This window comes from Drosophila melanogaster, chromosome 3L, assembly GCF_000001215.4.
Source record: "Drosophila melanogaster chromosome 3L".
In the NCBI taxonomy this organism is placed as follows: domain Eukaryota; kingdom Metazoa; phylum Arthropoda; class Insecta; order Diptera; family Drosophilidae; genus Drosophila; species Drosophila melanogaster.
This window is the reverse complement of record NT_037436.4, coordinates 17,631,072-17,645,150: the sequence shown is the minus strand read 5'-3', so window position 1 is coordinate 17,645,150 and position 14,079 is coordinate 17,631,072. Positions and strand designations below refer to the sequence as shown.

General features: G+C 40.9%; 2 protein-coding genes and 2 long non-coding RNA genes across 8 annotated transcripts; 2 read left to right on the top strand and 2 right to left on the bottom strand.

Moving 5' to 3' along the window:
- The first annotated feature begins 114 nt into the window (after positions 1 to 114).
- Positions 115 to 7,048, top strand: Pep (Protein on ecdysone puffs). 4 transcript variants are annotated; one of them, NM_080119.6, is made up of 5 exons: positions 115 to 260; positions 1,072 to 1,172; positions 1,425 to 1,788; positions 3,896 to 4,125; positions 5,098 to 7,048. In NM_080119.6, exons 2-5 carry the CDS (start codon positions 1,165 to 1,167, stop codon positions 6,644 to 6,646), a joined length of 2,151 nt encoding a protein of 716 aa, NP_524858.1. In that variant the 5' UTR covers positions 115 to 260; positions 1,072 to 1,164; the 3' UTR covers positions 6,647 to 7,048. The 4 variants fall into 4 exon arrangements, with proteins under 4 accessions (NP_524858.1, NP_001246817.1, NP_996118.1 ...); NM_001259888.3 differs by lacking the exon at positions 1,072 to 1,172 and having other exon boundaries at positions 115 to 202; positions 1,432 to 1,788; NM_206396.4 differs by lacking the exon at positions 1,072 to 1,172.
- A 101-nt stretch (positions 7,049 to 7,149) lies between these two features.
- Positions 7,150 to 11,702, bottom strand: CG7497 (uncharacterized protein). Of its 2 annotated transcripts, none has more exons than NM_001300171.1 (5): positions 11,206 to 11,702; positions 8,616 to 8,832; positions 8,266 to 8,458; positions 7,850 to 8,205; positions 7,150 to 7,708 (listed from the first exon to the last, which is right to left on the bottom strand). In NM_001300171.1, the coding sequence occupies exons 1-5, from the start codon at positions 11,409 to 11,411 to the stop codon at positions 7,442 to 7,444; spliced, it is 1,239 nt and encodes a 412-aa protein (NP_001287100.1). In that variant the 5' UTR covers positions 11,412 to 11,702; the 3' UTR covers positions 7,150 to 7,441. The 2 variants fall into 2 exon arrangements, with proteins under 2 accessions (NP_001287100.1, NP_648999.2); NM_140742.3 differs by having other exon boundaries at positions 7,276 to 7,708.
- A 131-nt stretch (positions 11,703 to 11,833) lies between these two features.
- Positions 11,834 to 12,111, top strand: lncRNA:CR44567 (long non-coding RNA:CR44567). The gene has a single exon (NR_124973.1). It is a non-coding gene; the product is annotated as a long non-coding RNA:CR44567 (long non-coding RNA).
- Positions 12,112 to 12,897: 786 nt separating this feature from the next.
- On the bottom strand, positions 12,898 to 13,761 carry lncRNA:CR44566 (long non-coding RNA:CR44566). Its single transcript, NR_124972.1, has one exon. It is a non-coding gene; the product is annotated as a long non-coding RNA:CR44566 (long non-coding RNA).
- Positions 13,762 to 14,079: the final 318 nt, after the last annotated feature.

Genomic DNA, 14,079 nt, shown 5'->3' with positions numbered 1-14,079 from the left:
AGCTTATCGCACTGCCATCTAGATCTGGAAAAAATATCTATGTGCTTCTTTTCGATAGTGATGAAAATTACTTTTATCGATACTTCGCGCACGACCATCTCTAGCGCAGCGTCAGACGTGATTCGATTTTCTTTCGTCGTTCGGATCGGAGCGTAATATTGGATAGGCGGAGTGTTTAGACAAGGGCGGCCATCTTTCTGAAGTGAGGAAAACTGTAGTCCAAGTAGTCCAGTCATTTTGACAAATCGCCGTTGCAACACGTAAGTTTCTAACTAATTTCACAGTTTGCGCTGCGCCTCTGTCCTTTACTTGTGTAGGCTAACTGAAAACTGGTGCGTATGTATGTATCTGTTGGCGAAAATTTTACTTTTTCACTTGCTACCCGGGCGTCTGAAAATAGTAATTATTGATTTTCCTGGGGCTCCTTGCGTGTATTTGTGCATTAAGTAATGTGATAATGAGGTAACTGCTTTTTTACGAGGCCTTGATTGTGGATTATCGTCGTAAGCGTTATTTATTTGCATTCCAGAGCTTAGACTAATGCGTATAGTATACGTCATTGGTGCAAAACATGTTTTTATCGCGATTAAATGGGTCTTTGGCTTTTTTTTTCCTATTCTGTACTCTAACTTTCCCTCCCTTTCGCACTCATACGGCCGGCCGGCTTTCTGGCTGAATCAATTACTTATACACACTCAGCGTCTGGGCCGCCATCTTTTTTCCACTCGCAGTGATAAATTTTAGGTGTTTTTTGTTACCTTCATTTAAATTGGCCAAAAGGCGTGAATGTGTTGGTGTCGCACAAACCAGTTTTACATGTGATTAATGTAAACTGCTGACTGTAGCGCCAAATTGTTCCATTTCTTTTCCTTTTCCCCTATCTCTTTGCGTGTATGTGTGTGTAAGTGGTGTGTGTATACGCACGCTGGCTTGTTTTACGGTTTTTGATGCGGTTCCATAATAACTACCCGTAGATGTGGATAAAGAGATCTGGCGATTACTAACCCAAATTAATGAATTCCCGCTTGCATCTCAACATTTGTTTTGTTCTTTGTGCCGTTTTACTTTCAGCTTGTTTAAATAATTTCCTCGCTTAAACACAAACCCTACATTACACATCCCATAAACACTCCCAAAAACAGCAAAAAAAAACCCATCAAAATTATGGTCAGGTATGCTGCACATCAACCCCGAATATTCGAAATTATTTATGTATCCCTAGTTCCCAATTCCAACGTGATTAATTATAAAATTATATTTTTCCAATATTGTCGATATGTTCTTGTTTAAAAATTGTCAGCTTATGTAGAATAATATATCTTAAACTGCTTGGAAAATTATAATTTTATTGAATAAATTTGTCCCCCTACCGCTTCGAAAGAAAGTTATAGTTATACTGATAAGTGAATCATGTCTTTTTGCAGCGTAAAGGTCAACGGAAATCCGCAGAATCGTTTAGTGAATAACGCAAAGGTCAACGGCAACATGGCTTTCCGTGGTAACCAGAACCGCAACCGCAATTTTGGAGGTGGCAACAACAACTATGGTGGACCCATGGGCGCCAACCGCATGGGCGGTATGAACATGTCGCCTTGGGAATCGCAGAATCCCGGCGGCGGACAGTTTGGTAACAACATGCGACAGGGTGGCGGTCAGATGAACGCCCAGGCCATCAACTTGGCCAACAATCTGCTGAACAATCTGTTCAGGAACCAGAATCCACCATCGCTTCTCGACTTGCCCCGCGGCGGCGGTGGCATGGGAAATCGCAACCAACGTGGTGGCCCGGTATGTACAAAAGTTTACTTATTCTCGAATTAGTTGACAATGCCAACCGAATGAATTGTTATACTTACCTATGTTGTTATTATTTATGGGTTCGTGAACTGCGAATCGTATTTCTGTTGTGGAGTGTCATATGTTGAAATAATTTAAAAAATTCTACTAAACATGTAGAATTCAATTCAAAGCACATAGTAATCTTAATATTTTGTCTGTTTACTTTTGTTGTACTCAATATAAACTCAACTTAGGATGCCTAAATCGTATAAACATTTTGTAATTACGTGTATACCTTTTGGTAATATACTTGCTCTCCACAGCAGAACCTTTTATTTTGTGTTTTACCCTTAGTTAGATCGTAATATTGCTAAATGTAGCTAATGCTTTTCCTTTAAAAGATAAATCAAAATGATCTTAAACCTAATCTTAGCTTGTAGTTTACTAAACTAAACCGACGACTGAAAAATAACGAAAACCAGCGAAAAGAATATTGAAAAAAGTAATAAGAACTTTGTGCAGTGTAGGATGTAAGGTTGTCAAACATTAGGATTAATGTGGTATTAGGAGGATTTCGATAAAAACGCATTTATTCCATTTAAAATGCAATGCTTTTTTGTTTCGTAGAAACTGCACAAACGAATAAGAACCTGATTATTACACCGAAAATAAGAAATGACAATTTTATAAAATAATACACACGTATTGATAGCGAAATGTACCAATTAAAACATGTACCGCCAACACTTGTTCCACTTAACGATGAAAAGAGTATGATGATGATCTCCATATGTCAAGATTGAATCATAAGTAATTTATATGCAATATTTTCTTACTAGTTGTACTTAAGCATTTAATTACATTTTTACCATATTTATAATTCGATTAATTAATTTCCGAAGTTCCATTGCCAAGTAAAAGAAACTTTCTTGGCCGAACTCAATTTGCCACAACGCTTTTCTAATTTATCAATTATCTATTTTTATTCTCTCTTCCAAAACCAAACAATGCCAAACTCAAAAATTCGATGCTTTTCAATACACCTCCAAATATCGAATATCGAAACCGCATCGTCTTGCATATTTCGAATAATGCATTCCATATTGTTGTTGCTGCTCCGGCATATATACTTGCTGTTGTTGTTGTTGCTGCCGCCGCTGCTGTCGTTGTGGTTGTTGTTGTCGTTGTCGCTGTTGCGCGTTGTTGTTGCCGTCGATGATGACTCTTCCCATTTGCAATAATCCATTGCAATCAACAAAAATCTAATCCCCATTGACGGCCAACAATATTTTCGAATATCCAAATGAAATTGAATGCAAAACGCAACGCACACGCACTCAACACACACGCACACGCGATGCACACACACACGTTGTGGCCAATATGCGAATCTTCACCAACGATGCGATACTGTAAACTGTACGATGCTTCCCGTGCGACGCCACTGATTGATTGATTGATTGATTGATTGATTGACCGATTGCCAAATCGATTGACATTGATCGCCATGCAATCTTCTAATCTGCTCTGCTCTGAAACCGAAACTGATCCGATCTGGTACTGGTACTGCTTGATGGTGCAACATAATTACATCCAAAACCACAATATGAAATACCTATTAATATTTTATGTCTAATGCCAATTCATCGCCAAATTCTTCTTCGACGTTCCTGCCTCTGAAACTCAAAATCCGATTTCCATTTTTAAATGCCACTCGCCGCCACACGCCAACGAATTAATATATATATATGTTTATGCAATATATATCAACCTATCCCCGTCGACTGATTGGCCGCCGCAACTGCCCCGTCGATCTGACCAAAATCAATATATATATACCATGTGCTCCATGTACTTATGTATACTTTACTATATATCAACGATTTATTCCCACAATTATCTATAATGTGTTCAATCTGATCGCTCCGCCCCTCACACAATATTGTAAATGGCCAACCGCGCCATATTGTCTCCGATCTTTCGAAAATGCTTTGTATCATTAATGCCTCTGTTTGTAAATCAAAACGATATCAATTCACATATGCCCCATGTGCGCATTCCGAATTGTGCAAATATTTTAATGTCAATCCCAAATGATAAACGAAACAATGTATAGATGGTCAGTCGCGGCGGCGGTGCCGGCAATCGTCTCAATAACCGTCGTGGCCAGGGAGGTGGCTTCCAAAATCGTGGCGCCACTGGTAGTGGACCCAAGCCCCCGCCAAAGCAGGGCGGCGGCGGTATTCGCAAGCAAAATGCTTTTGATCGTGCCAAGAAACTTTTGGCTAAAAATGCCAACCAAAATAAAAAGAAGGAACCCACTCCTGGCGAAAAGAAAATCGAGAGGTAAGACTTACAACAACTTTTCCAAAACAAAACCAAAACCACAACAAAAAGTATAAATATTTTGCTGCCCAAAATCGAAAGGATTGATTTCTTTCACTAATATCAAAACAAATAACGAACTTAGCAGGGCGAATAACAACTTTTTACTTAAGTACTTAGGCATTCCAATTCTCTAATTGCGTTCCCTCATACATCTCTAAAAAAAAAAGTATATTTAATTAGAATTAGTTCTTCATTAGGGATAGTATATTTTTTGATGCTGTTTATAAAACTGTGTGTATGTGGGGCAACTTGTGCGGGGACTCATTTGGGTAGGGAATTGTAAATGTATAAATTTATGTGTTGAAACTACATACTATTCAAGTTCATACTAATTTTTTAAAATATAATTTACCTTAAAAGAAATTGTTTAAATATAATCTTTTCTTTCTTTGACTTTTGTGCACATTAAAAGTTTTAAAAATATTTTTAAAGTTAAAATGGAGAGAACTTTATAATTTAACTTCATATTCATGCTTAAATATTTAAATTAAATGTATAAGCTCACAATAATATTAAATTTCCTCTCCTTTTTTATTGATTTGGAAGAATATAAATTTTGAATAAATATATCATAAATGTAAGATTTCATAAGAAAAGAAACATGCTTCTACATACCTAATAATTTTGTTTAAAACATAATTTGTGGCATATTTCTTCTCCTTGCAAAGTCATCATTCTCACTATAGTAACGCATTTTTATCATAGCTAAAAACATTTATTATTGTATCACCTATCGCCACCTGTACTGTACGTATCATAAGTCTAAATTGCAGCGAGAACCACTATACTCCTATAATATAATAATCTCTTCCCAATAGCCAGACAACCAGACGAATTCCCGTCTATGAATTTCAAATTAGAAAACTAATGAATCTTTCTTTTTCTATTCCTTCTCGAACAAATCGAATGATCCATGATCAATTTTAATAGCCCTACCAAGGAGTCTCCATACGCTAGTGTGCCGAACGACATGTTCTACTGCCATCTGTGCAAGAAGCACATGTGGGATGCCAACTCTTTCGAGAACCACATCAAGGGCCGCACCCATCTGATGATGCGTGAGGGCATTGAGGAGAGCTATCGCCTCAAGGCCAACATGATCCGTCAGGAGGCTAAGATCGCAGAGCAGCTCAAGTCGATCGAGTTTGACCGCTTGAAGCGCATGGGCAAAAGCAAGCAGCGTCAGCTGGACTACTGCACCATGTGCGACCTGAACTTCCATGGTCACATCTCGACCCATCGCAAGTCGGAGGGACATTTGCAGCTGAAGAAGTTCTTGCACCCCAAGTGCATTGAGTGCAACAAGGAGTTCGCCACTCGCATTGACTACGATACTCATCTGCTGTCCGCCGAGCATCTGAAGAAGGCTGCCGAGAACAACACCAAGGTGGGTGAGCGCAAGCGCCAGACCTTGCCCATCAGCACCGAAGAAGAGGAGACCCGCGATTTGCGCCTGCCCCAGAAGCGCAAGAAGAAGCCGGTCAAGAAGGAGGGCGAAGCAGCCGATGGCGAGGCTAAGAAGGAGGGTGCCGGCGATGGCGAGGGTGCCGAAGGTGATGAAGCCGAGGGAGAAGAGGCCAAGGAGGGTGAGGAAGCTGCTGACGAGACAAAGGAGGGCGATGAGCTAAACGAGAGCCAAGAGGAAGAGGAAGTGGCACTGCCCGTGGACCCCGAGGACTGCATCCTTGACTTCAACGACGGCGATGAGATCCCCAGCGAGGTGGATACCCGCCTACCTAAGTACAACTGGCAGCGTGCTGTCGGTCCCGGTCTGATCTCCAAGCTGGAGTGCTATGAGTGCTCGGTGTGCAGCAAGTTCTTCGACACCGAGGTGACCGCCGAGATTCACTCCCGTACGGCGACTCATCACCGCAACTTCTTGAAGTTTATCAACGAGAAATCAAGCGATACCAAGATCGCACAGAAGCGCGCAGCTGCCGCCCTGGAGGAGAATGAGCGTAAGAAGCGCAAGGTTGAGGAGGCAGAGGCTCCGGCTGCCGAGGGCGCAGCCGAGGAAACCACCGAAGGCGCTGAGGGTGAGCTGTACGATCCATCGGAAGCCACTGGCGATGACGAGGACGTGGAGATGGTGGATGATAATGCTGAGGGCGAGGGCGAAGGCGAAGGTGACGAGGAAGCCGAGGCTGAGGTCGAGGAAGATGGCGCCGGCCAGGACAACGGCGAAGAGGAGATGGAAGCCCAGGAGGAAGAGGGTCAGGAGGGCGAGCAAGAGCCCGAACCTGAGCCAGCTCCAGTCCAAACTCCTGCCCCGGCTGAACCTGCACCACCAGCCAAGACCCCAGCCAAGACTCCGACCAAGGCAGCTGCTCCAGCCGCTGTTGCCAGTCCCGCAGCTGCGGCAACGTCGGCAGACGCCTCTCCATCTCCGGCCAAGAAGGCAACGCCTGCTCGCGCTGCCGCCGGAGCCAAGGCCACGCCGCAGCGACAACGCGCCCGCGGTCGCTACAATCGCTACTAAGTAGACGTCGAAGGAATTCGTAATTTAACATAACATAAACCTTAATATACAAGAAAAAATTTACATTCACGCCCAGGAGGAGGATGAAGAAAGAACAGATCAAATCGATCTCTTCCCGCAATTTGACATTTGCATCCCAATTTGCATATACACTGAATGAATGGAAACTGAGAAGAAGACGGTCAACTTTTAGTTGAAACAGTTGAATATATTGTACGACGAAGCTTCTTGAAACTGACGAGGGAGAACACAAACAAGTTAATTGAATCGAGAATCGTATTACCTACCCGATTCCCCCCTCACAGAACGCATACCATGCCAGCCAGCGAACCAACCATTCAACTTATGTAATCATATAAATTCTATAATAAACAAAGAAACAAAACTAGTTGTAAAACAAACACGATTCCTGTGTGTCATTGCGGGATATGGAAATTGGCTTTCAATCTGTTGCAAAATGAGATTCAGTAGCAGTGTATATATCTATGAGGGCTGTACGATTTCGTTTTAGCGCACAATTAATACATTTAATACTTGATCTTTTTACACAAGCGTTATATTTAATGCTACAAATCGGTACAGAGATTAAGTGAGGTGAGAATACATACATATAAGGAAAGCCTTGATATAGTAAGATACGAAGTGGGATATATTTATTATTTACAGCTTACGAGACTAGGCGCTACTCCCAGGAATGCTCCGAGGGAGGCGGAAACGCTTTTTTGAGTGAGATCCCACTGAGTCGGGAAATGGGATTAAGTACTTGGGGGCGCGCGGTATGAAGATCGAGTGGAATCAGTTGAATTCCAGAGTATTCGCCTCCGTCATCGTCGTACGCATGCGGCTCTGGTCGCTCTGGGAACGACGAAGTCCGCCCGGACGCCATCCGCTCCTCCAGCGCTTAATGCATCCCAGCAAGGACCAGTTGATGGACTTGGAGCGACTCAGCACATAGACATACGGATCCGAGGTGAAGTGCAGCGCCGTAAGAACATCGGCGATGATGAAGAACTTGTTCGATGCGGGCACCCGATTTGGAGCTATAGCCAACGGGATGGCGATCTAAAACGGAGATAATTGTTGATAAAGGCCATGTAAATTTATTATATTATATTAGATTTGCATAATACGGAATGGTTGAAGATACTAGACGTTTAGTAGTTACTATCTGCAAATTTAGAATGGTATCCACCCAGTACTCACCATCTGTGGCATCCAGCAGATGACGAACGAGATGCTGAGGAACGCCATTAGTTTGGCGAACTTGATCTCGACTGGCGAGGAGTCGGTGGCCGCCATTGTGACGCTAACGCTGTGCCTGTACTGCCTTGCCGGCTGTACACTGCGATGGCTGTTTCCGCTTCCGGTGCTCAGCTGCGTCTGGTAGAGGGTGGTGCCGCTGCTGCTCTCGGGATCGATGCTGATGGCACTGTTTTTGTCCCTGGAAACCAGGTCGTAGTGCATATGCCGCTTGGCCGTGCGACTCCTTCCGATCACACAGAGCAAGGTGTGGGCCACGAAGAGGTTGCAGGCCACGATTACAATGCACAGCAGGGTACCTGGAATACATCGATGGTCAAACCAATATTTGAAATGTAACCAATTTGATAGGAACTTACCGAAGACCATAAAGAGCACCGCATACGTCTTGTTCCACACGCCCGGCGCATCGCGATATCGTATACACTTAAGCTGGTCCGGATTGGATTCATCGATGTATGCACCAAAACCAACGAATGGCAGGAACGTGATCACCACGGCGATCATCAGAATGCTGTTGATGCTCTTGCGAATGAGCTCGTAGGTAATGTGCTATGGCGAGAGAGATTTGTGAATATTTAATGAATGAGTTGGCAATGTTTGTGATTTCCTGTGTGCACTTGTATCATTTCTTAAAATTAAATTACACTAAGAATAAAATGCATAGAAAATGTTATTTATTATACATATATTGCAATCAAGTTCATACCTTGTGGTAGATAAAGGGTCTGGCTAGGGCCATCCATCTTTCTGCCGCCATAACTGCTGCAATGCATCCAGAACTGAGCCCGAAAAATCGCCAAACCACGAGTCCCACGCAATCCACTCGGATGAACGACTGCAGGACTTCCTTTGAGAGATACATTTTCAGCAGCGTCGTGGTCAGCATGCCCAGTAGAGCCACCAGATTGTTGGTCGCCAGGCATCTGAAATAGTTGAGAGCTCCGTAAATTTCGGATAGCTTAGCTTTATGGCATTTCGAAGCTCATAAATCGGAAAGTAAATGCTTTTCCTTGCCATTAGCGCCCAAATTGCCTACAGTTCGTTGGGTTCTTTAATAAGCTACGAATATAAGTTGGGTATAAGATCGATAAAATGTAATAACGAATTGCTTTTAATTAATTGCCACTTTTATAAACCGAAACTTTCAATCAAGATACCTCAAAGCTGCTCCATATGGTTGTACAACTATCGATTTTGGTTATCTAAGACGTGACTCGGTCCTTAAACGCTTTGATTCGAACGCCGACCAATAGCAATGAATAATTATTTTGGTTCGCAAAATGCTCAATTATAAAAAGGAAATATCTATTATATGGATATTTAAAAATTTAATTCATTTTTTTGAATGTTTATATTATAAAGGATGCTCCTCAAATTTCTCCATTGAATATTGTGTATATTCACTTTATATTCGTTCATATATTTAACATTTGTATATTTATACTAATATAAACTAAAGTACAGATCCCTGTATTTTTATCTACTTAGTGAAATATGTGACTGTCAATGGTGACTTAGATTAAGTGTTTCCTTTTATTGGTATCATAAAATATTGCATTTGTGGGGCACGAATGTGTTTCGATTTGATTGTTTTTGGGGCGCCGTTGACACAGGAAACTCATTTGTCTCCGTGTGAAATGAAACTATATGAATGTAGGGCTTTTTTCCAATGGAAATATATATATATATATATAAAACACACGCTTGGAATAGAACACAAAAATGGGATTGACAATTCCCGGGGATTGGCCTAACAGTCCGTGCATCGTTAGGCATCGCAATGACTTTATTCATTTTTGTTTTCATTATTTGTTTGTGCACATTGCACCTTTATACCTGATTTCAGCGAACAAGCGATTAAAATGCATTTTATGGTGCATTGTAAAAGTTTCGCCAAAAGCTAAAATGTCGGAACTGTTCATTACAGGGCTAAAATGTCTAAATCTTCAATTCGACGATTTGCAGTGCGAAATGCAAAATCGTTTTGCTAACTTGTAAAGGCAAAATCATTGTTTACTCTAGCAACGGGAAAATACACACAGCTATTCCGCTTTTCGTTCATAGTCAAAAAGCATGAAGGGATACCCTGATTTATCGACACCGCTCAAGTGCCATTCACCAGCTTCATTCAATCAATCAAATTACAGATCAAAGGCTCTGCATGAAGGAGGCCTGATGCCTGAAGTGGAATTCGCGTTAATTTATGCTTCCTTGACGGCTCAAATTGCTGGCGACAGCAATTTACGCATATTACGCATACGCACTGTCGTCTCAGCAAAAAAAAAATGTTGGGAAAGGAGCAAATCGCAAACAAGCTCACTGAATTCGCCATGGGCCAATGCTGATAAATGTAATATAAATTGTGACAAATATTTGGCTTATGAACTAAAAGAATTTCCGTGTGTGTCATAGATTTTATCACTTCTTTACAGTACACACCCTACCGAATGATTAACACGATGTTTAAAATATCAACAAAGTCTATTATGAGTATTCGTATTGAGAAGCGAATATTTTACAAGAAATTATTATTATTATATTAATATTAAAAGGAATTTGGTGAAATACACAAGTTTTATTTCACTCATATTTACAAAGGAATAGATTATCATTTTTGAGTATTATTATATCTACCAGTTTTTTGCACCTAAGCAAAGTTAATTTAAATACATATTCATATAAATCTTTTCCCCAGTATGCACATTTGCCAATCAAGTCAACCACCGATCGCCGTCTTCAGTTACACCATAAAGCTTTTAATGCATTCGCAATTGGCTGCATTCCCACGTCGCCGATAAGATTGACAGAAAACAGACTGGAATATGGAATATGGACAAAATCTCAATGCCCAAAACACATGGCCAACGAACTAATTCCGTCATTTGATAAGATATGCAAAAATAAAACAGCAAAAACCATGCCAAGCAAAACAATTCAAACTATGCAAATCAGACCCGCATAGACATATTATAGAGCACCAAAGTGGCCGCAGTTGAGAGCAGGTTGAATAAACTTACATAGCCATGAACTGGACACAAACAGTGGCAAACATTAACTGCATGAAATGAGTAGCTACACGCTGAGAAAATATGCAAAATGTCAGCTCAATAATATTATTAACAATAATACTATATGGTTTTGCATGCTTAATATTTATGCAAATCAAATAGAATTTGGTGAACTACACAACTATAAATTACTACTAAGATGGGTACATTTTGAAAGATTTTAGGGCAAGCAAAACCTACTTTTTGCATTAATATATTATTATTTCCACTATGCATAGCTGCACTTACCGCAGCATGAGCGTGTATTTGCTGTTTTTGTTGAGCTTCTTGCGCGCCAAAATGAAAAGGGCCAGCGAATTGCCAAAAACGCCCAGAACCATGATAATAACACCAATAATCAGGCGATTTCGATTTGCATAGAGCGCTTTCGGAGGCGCCACAGTAGTTGAGTTGTGCGGCATCAACAGGTCGAGCACAGGTGTTGTGGTTTCCATTTTGCCGGTATGATAATTGCGTTCGATTGCAGGTGATTCAGGTGAAAATCTAACTGGCCGCAAACGATATTTCTTTTTCATAAATGAGCCTGCCGCAAAGGCAAGGCAGCTCGCAAATGCACTGGTAGATGGAAACCCGTTTCGATAGCCAAATTGGGACTTTTTTCCTAAGACACTTAATTAATGATTAGCGCACGCGACACTTGATCAACCAACGACCGACCAATTCGAAGGCGATTCGATTCGATCCGAGGAGCGCGTCCGCAGTCAGCCAGGCGTCGATTTAGAATGACTGCCGACCGTGCCGAGCAGAGCACTCGTCGGCTGCTGCCCATAGCTCCAAGCTATCCAAGCCATCATATACACGTGGGGGTGGTGGTAGGGGCCAGTTCGGAGCGAGGCCAGTTCGGCTGGCGCCGCCGCCGGTCGGATCGCATCGGATGTAGCATACAGCACATAGACACCCCCAAGCGAAGCGGCCACCCACATCCACGCCCAGCGATGGCGACCACCCCATCGAAAATTCACAGCTCGTGCCAGCGCCTTTGCCTTTTGGACGTGTGCGAACGGTCGGAATAGCACGACGAATTTTATTGTTTTATACTCTCTCCACCTGCGGCTCACTTTAATTTCACTTTCAACTGGATGTAATATTAATTATGCAGTTTTTAAGCTTCCATTTGATTTTATACAGTTGACTAAATTAGAATAAAATAATATACTCAAAAGTTTACTTCAGCAATATATTTACTCATGTTTCTTTGTCATTGAAAAATTAACAAAACAAAAAAACAGCTATTTCATAGATAGATTAATTATTATTATTAAGAGTCTTCAGATTCGTCATCTTTAGTATATGGTGTGTCATTTGAAAACCTATTTTTGAGGAATATATGAACTGAAATCTGCGTATACTTTAATTACTGTAATGTATTAAAGTATTGTTTCTTTTATACAAAAAGTCTAAAAATATAAGCAAACAAATTATTTTACTGAAAATTTGTTTTTTATGCCACTTTTAAGAAATTTTGCGAATTAAACATATATTTTTAAAGCTAGGAGCCTGGTAATTATAGTAGTTTAGCTTTAACTCTTTGCTGAAAATATTTCCAACTAATTTATTTGTTTTCAACAGAATGCATTACGAAAGATAAAAATTAAATTTGCAGTTACTAAGCGTTGCAGTTGCACCTTTTCTTATTCTTATCTTCTTAGTATATAGTACTGTTTTGTTGGGCAAAAATGTTTATTGTTTAGTTTCAACTGCCTGGCAAAAATTAAACTCTCACGAAAGAAAGAGTATTTATGAAAGTGTACCTTAAATATGATTTAATAAGGAATTACAATTCGGAGCTTGCAGTTGGAATTTTTTTGATTAGTAGCTGCATTAGAATTTTCGGAAGCAAATTCTTCAAAGAAATTGTAATTAAAATAAAGAATCCATTCACAATTATTGAAAAATTTCTGGGAATGTAATGTTTAAATTGAAAATCTCGCATACTTGCAATTTAAATGGGGAATTAGCCGTATTGCGAACGAAGGCGGAAGCCGCCAATCGGCGATGTGAAGATCCATATTGGGCTGGCTGGATGGTGCGGAATGGTCGGTGGAACTTTGTGGTGGCGACAACGGGGCGTATGAGGAACTGCAAATAAAATGCTACATGTACAGCTGGATGAAATTAACGAGCCTGCGGCTGCCTGTGGGGTATATGATGTCGTCCTTGTGGTTCGAGTATCATCCCACTTGCCTCCTGCAGACGTCATGCGGTCGGACTATTTTTAGTTAATTCCCCAAAAGGCAACAAAACACAAAATGCGAATGCTGGCCCAGAATTGGGTGTCCCTTGGCATCGTCGTTAGGCGTCATCCAATTGGTTTGGTGTCTATTAATTGTACGCCTCGAAATTGGAAGCCCAAAGCAACGTGGACAGCAGCTCATATATTTGGGCCTGCTCGGCGTGAGGGTGACTTGGGTGGCTTGGATGGCTGGGAGAAATAAAAAATGCTTTTTGGTGCCTCAAGGGTTGACTGACCTCTGACCCTCCTCTTTGGTGCGTTTTTTTGCAAAATTAAATGAATAAATAATAACGCACTATTTGCACTTATGTATATTCAGTGAGCACTGCTCGGTCATAAAGCGACTGATTAATGGGCCCGGATTTTGGACACTGAGGTATGAGTAAGTTAATGTGGCATATTGCAGTTTTCTGCAATCTGTCAAATTAGTTTCAAATTGTCGACCTCGAGGCTCTGGTAATTCCCAGACAGTCTGTTTAATCTGTCAATAACGATAAGGTTGTAAAACATCCACTGGAAAGCTTACGTAAACCTAAATATTTGTTGAAGCACATATAAAATCAAGATAAAACCAGAAGAAAATGGGTTAAGACACCTTGGCTGCCCTATAATAATGTATAATAATGTGAGTTAAATCAGTAAGCAGAACTTTAAGTTCATAGGAGTATGAGTTTGACTAATATATTTTAAAATATATTTTGAATTATAATGACATTTATAACATATATGACCCTTAGTAAGTGCCCTAGGAGGATAGGAACACTTCCCAGAATGACTCACTTCCTGCACAGGAATTTATATAATTACTGCTCATGGCCGAACTGCAGTCATATATCATTTTCTATTTGTTAATATAGAGCACTGACTGT